This window comes from Priapulus caudatus, unplaced genomic scaffold (assembly GCF_000485595.1).
Source record: "Priapulus caudatus unplaced genomic scaffold, Priapulus_caudatus-5.0.1 Scaffold1137, whole genome shotgun sequence".
Taxonomy (NCBI): Eukaryota; Metazoa; Priapulida; class Priapulimorpha; order Priapulimorphida; family Priapulidae; genus Priapulus; species Priapulus caudatus.
In genome coordinates this window covers 34,959-38,926 of record NW_014578198.1, presented here as the reverse complement: position 1 = coordinate 38,926, position 3,968 = coordinate 34,959, and the positions used below count along the sequence as shown (strand labels likewise).

Genomic DNA, 3,968 nt, shown 5'->3' with positions numbered 1-3,968 from the left:
CTCCCTTCTCCCCTCCTCTTTTCCACCAGCTTTTCTGCCTTCTCCCCTTCCTCATTCTAGCCATATATGCAGTCGGTCATGACGCGCCGCCGTGCGTTATAGCCATATTGAATCTGAGCCCACACGCCGTCCAGTGGTATAGTCACATCCCGCTGTTGGGAGAGAGCAATAATAAACTGTGTCTGCTCCGTATTTTGACAAATTGGCTAATACAACAAACTTTGCCTAAAACAATATTGCGTTAAGACGCTGACAGCTGTGACGTGCAGTCTCAGCTTAACCGAATGCTAACTTTTTGTACTGCGCTTTACACCCAGCCACCTGCGTGCGCAGCTGGCGTGGCCGCAATGATGCCGCCAGTAGCCGTAGCGGTTACTTTCAGACTGGGGCCGTAATCTCAGACCGTGGGGGGGGGACCAAAAAACCCGGGGGGGCGAACGTTACCCTGGGTACGGCTCCGGTATACCGCAAAAACGTACCCTGGGTACTATCGTAATACTGCCGGGAACCGCGTAGCTCGCCTACTCCACTAACGAGTTTAGGGAGTCGTCTACCGCCTACTCCTAACCCGAACCCTAACCATATTCAAATAGGAAATATCTAACCAGCGCGTACGTTTCCGGTAGTACCGCCGACCGTACCCAGGGCTACGTTCCGCAGTACCCTGGGAGACATTGCCTATGAGCAGTACTATTGTCTGTGTTACATTCATTGTATCTAGTGGTTGTCCACTCTCCAGTCTTCTATTTGTTTCTCCCATCCTTATATTTATATTTGTTATATATTTTATATATTTATAATTATATGTTTATAATATATTTTATATATTATTATATTTGTTATATATATATATTTGTTCTCCATCCTTATCCAGGTAAAAATCCATAAAAACCTGGACGATTTTGCATATTATGGTTTTCTGACATTAATTGCTTGCTATGGGCTATGTGATGAGTCACGAGTGTTAATGTCACATCGAACAATGATACAAAAAATAGGCACAAGCAATTTAACCATAAAATCTCGTCAACAGACATTACTTATATTTGTGAAAAAGTTGGAATGTTATATTTTTTTATTTTTAAGAGCCCTTCATCTGACGTAGTCAGATGCAGCTTGTAGAACTCGCACATTGATTCGTCCGTCCGGTCCGGTCGTCCGTGTCCGTCCGTCAACAAGATTGGCCGCCACAAGATCTTAACCGCCGACGTGACGCGCGTCACGTATATTCGGGTCTCGTTTGGGGGCGGCATCGTCAAAACGAGTTTCGGGGGATGTCGAGACATGTTCTGCGAGGAACATCGGGTTGCGGGCGATTGAAAAACTTTTTGTTTCAGCGGTGGCTAAGCATTATTTATGGGGCTTCTATTGAAGAGCGCACCATGAAATGTACCGTTCTTGCACATGCCGAAGAGTAAGGGCGATAACTTTTTGGAACCTCTAAGAGGCAGCGGATTAAACCATGGATTGTTTACTGTCTGGCTTAGAAAGAATTTGAATGCGCCGGGTTGCTAGTAGAATCCGGTATAATGCCTGGATGGTATGATGGCTACAATTGTCCACAGTGACAATTTCCAATAGCTAAATTTGTTCGTGAGAAGGTTTATGCTCCTTACATCGTATATTTCTATGCGCCATTCTATTACTGTCAGTATGTTACATGTAACGTATCGCCCACTGCGCAGTGGCCACTGCCAGCTGCTATGTGGTGGTGGTTACTTGTGAGTTTTTGCCTGCGTTAATTGGCTTACAGGGTGGCCCCAGCTCTCTATTGCAGCTGTAGCCGCTTGCGTAGGTAAATGGATGAGTAGCTTACCTATTCTGCTCTTGCACAATAGTTGTTGCCTAACTACGTACCGATGGTAGCTTCCATCTTTAATCTGAGGACACTTAAAACGTACGCCGCCATCTTGTTCGGCAACTTTCATAACGATCCCAAGACATTCCTTTGAGAGGGCTTCCTGATACCATCCCGGGTGCATTCCACTGTTTCGGTGTATGGTGAACACATTTGGGGACTAACAGGGTTTACTAGAATCCCACCACTCCACCACAGAGTCACCGCAGTAGACGTTAGATGAGCGCTGTCGCTCCGCGGCACTTGTTCCATTCCAAGTGTTTCTTTTGTGCACAAATTGTTAGATCGAACTATACTTGATCTGACTAGTTCATGTTTGAAGCATGTTGCATTGACGTTTTTTAATTATGAAGTCTTGTGAAATATGTTGCTACCATACTGGTACCATGTTGCTGGTACCATACTGGTACCATACTAGCTACCATGTTGCTACCATTTGGTTTTACTAAAGCTGTGCGCGTGTGTAGCATGTGCAAGCGTGCGTGCCAAATGTGCTGCGTGTGCTGGTTAATTTTCTAGAGATTTTGGTCATTCACAGCGTTGCAGAAAATATCTATCATCGTTCGAGTAAGTGTGGGTGTCACGAGTGAAAACGATCTGCCATGCGTGCAAGCAACAGGCCGCCGTTTTCGCGAGTTAATCTATACACTATACAAGAATCTGACGTCAGCCGTTATCAGCGCTGGAGATTGGCAAATTCGGCTCGGCGCCATTGGCCCTGTTGGTTTTCTACTCTCACTCTCTCTCCGTGGTGTTACTCATCGCTTACCGTGCATCATCTGTGTTAAATTGAATTTAAATTTGCAATACTGTGAAAACACTATTTGTATATGCTTACGAAATTGTAATTAGTAGTCAGATAATCCCGGATAAAGAGGCCTAGTTGCCGCTGAGGTTGGACACGTGGTGGTAGAGAATCGTCTTCAATACCATCGTCATTATTATCGTCATCGTCTCCATCTTCCTCCATGGGGTGTTCTCGATCTGGCCAATCCCGAATCATTATTGCAAAATTGTGTAGAACAACACAGGCTGTAATTACACGGCAGGCCTTAAGGGGTTGCAAGCGGAGTTCACCATGAAGGCAGTGAAATCGTCTCTTCAGCCAGCCAAATGCGCGTTCTACAACACTTCTTGTAATAGCGTGAGCATCATTGAACCTGCATGTACACAAAATGGAATTAGGTTGCTATTATTATATTTATAGTATTCATGTATATTACATATATAATATATTATTATTTATAATAGTATAGTTATTTTTGCTACCGTAGAACGACATTAATACTTAAATCTATGAGGCTTCTCTTCGATGTTATTGACTTATTGTTACATTGTTATTATTATTGAGTTGCGATTTAACCATTAGCATATATATATACATATTTGTCATGATGATTAAAACATGTAAAAACTATAATAACTGTACATGCAGAATCTCAAATATAACTCACAAAATATCTTTTGAAAATTACCCTTCTTGTCTTTCCTTGGCTGGTGCTGCATATATGGTGTTACCAAAAACCTACTTAAGGCATAGCCGCTGTCACCTAACAGGAGGCCTCCTTCAATACCCCCAGATCTGGGGTCATCTTCCAATGCACTGCAAGTAAAGAATATGTATACACGTGTTCTATTAATTATGTTATATTATGGCGCATGTGCGCACGCTCTCTAATAAACTAAGTATGGCGTATAAACTGAGATCGCTGACCTCGGCTCGTGGGTCGAGTTGACCCTCGTCGAGAACGGTTTCTGTGAATTTTGAGTATTGTAGGGACGTAGTTTGTATGTTATAAATTAACGTATAAATAATCAAGAAGACATATAATTTGTGTTCAATTAAAGAAATATATTGTTTACAACCATAACAGTCGCCATCTCGTCGTCCCGTCCTGTCCTGCTTTCACCGTCAGTTTCCCCCTCAAATGCGCTCCAGTCTTATATATCTTCCAATCACTGCCCAGTTTCACTCTACCCTAACCAATCACACACCGCTCTCTCTCTTGTTCAAATATTACGCGGGAAATCTACATATGGGCAGCATCTGTGCAAGTGTCAACCTAACGTCCGTAACCTATCTGCGTAGAACCCAACCTAACGTCCGTAA

General features: G+C 43.3%; 1 protein-coding gene across 2 annotated transcripts in view; it reads right to left on the bottom strand.

Moving 5' to 3' along the window:
* Positions 1–2,889: 2,889 nt before the first annotated feature.
* Positions 2,890–3,968, bottom strand: part of LOC106815523 (putative nuclease HARBI1) — a 6,263-nt gene continuing 5,184 nt past the window's right edge. Inside the window, exons 3-4 of one of the 2 annotated variants that reach the window (XM_014819988.1) lie at positions 3,313–3,461; positions 2,890–3,018 (exon numbers count right to left, since the gene is read on the bottom strand). In XM_014819988.1, the coding sequence (XP_014675474.1) occupies positions 2,981–3,018; positions 3,313–3,461 (187 nt within the window). In that variant the 3' untranslated portion in view covers positions 2,890–2,980. The remainder of the gene's footprint in view (positions 3,019–3,312; positions 3,462–3,968) is intronic. The other variant, XM_014819989.1, reaches the window with a different exon arrangement.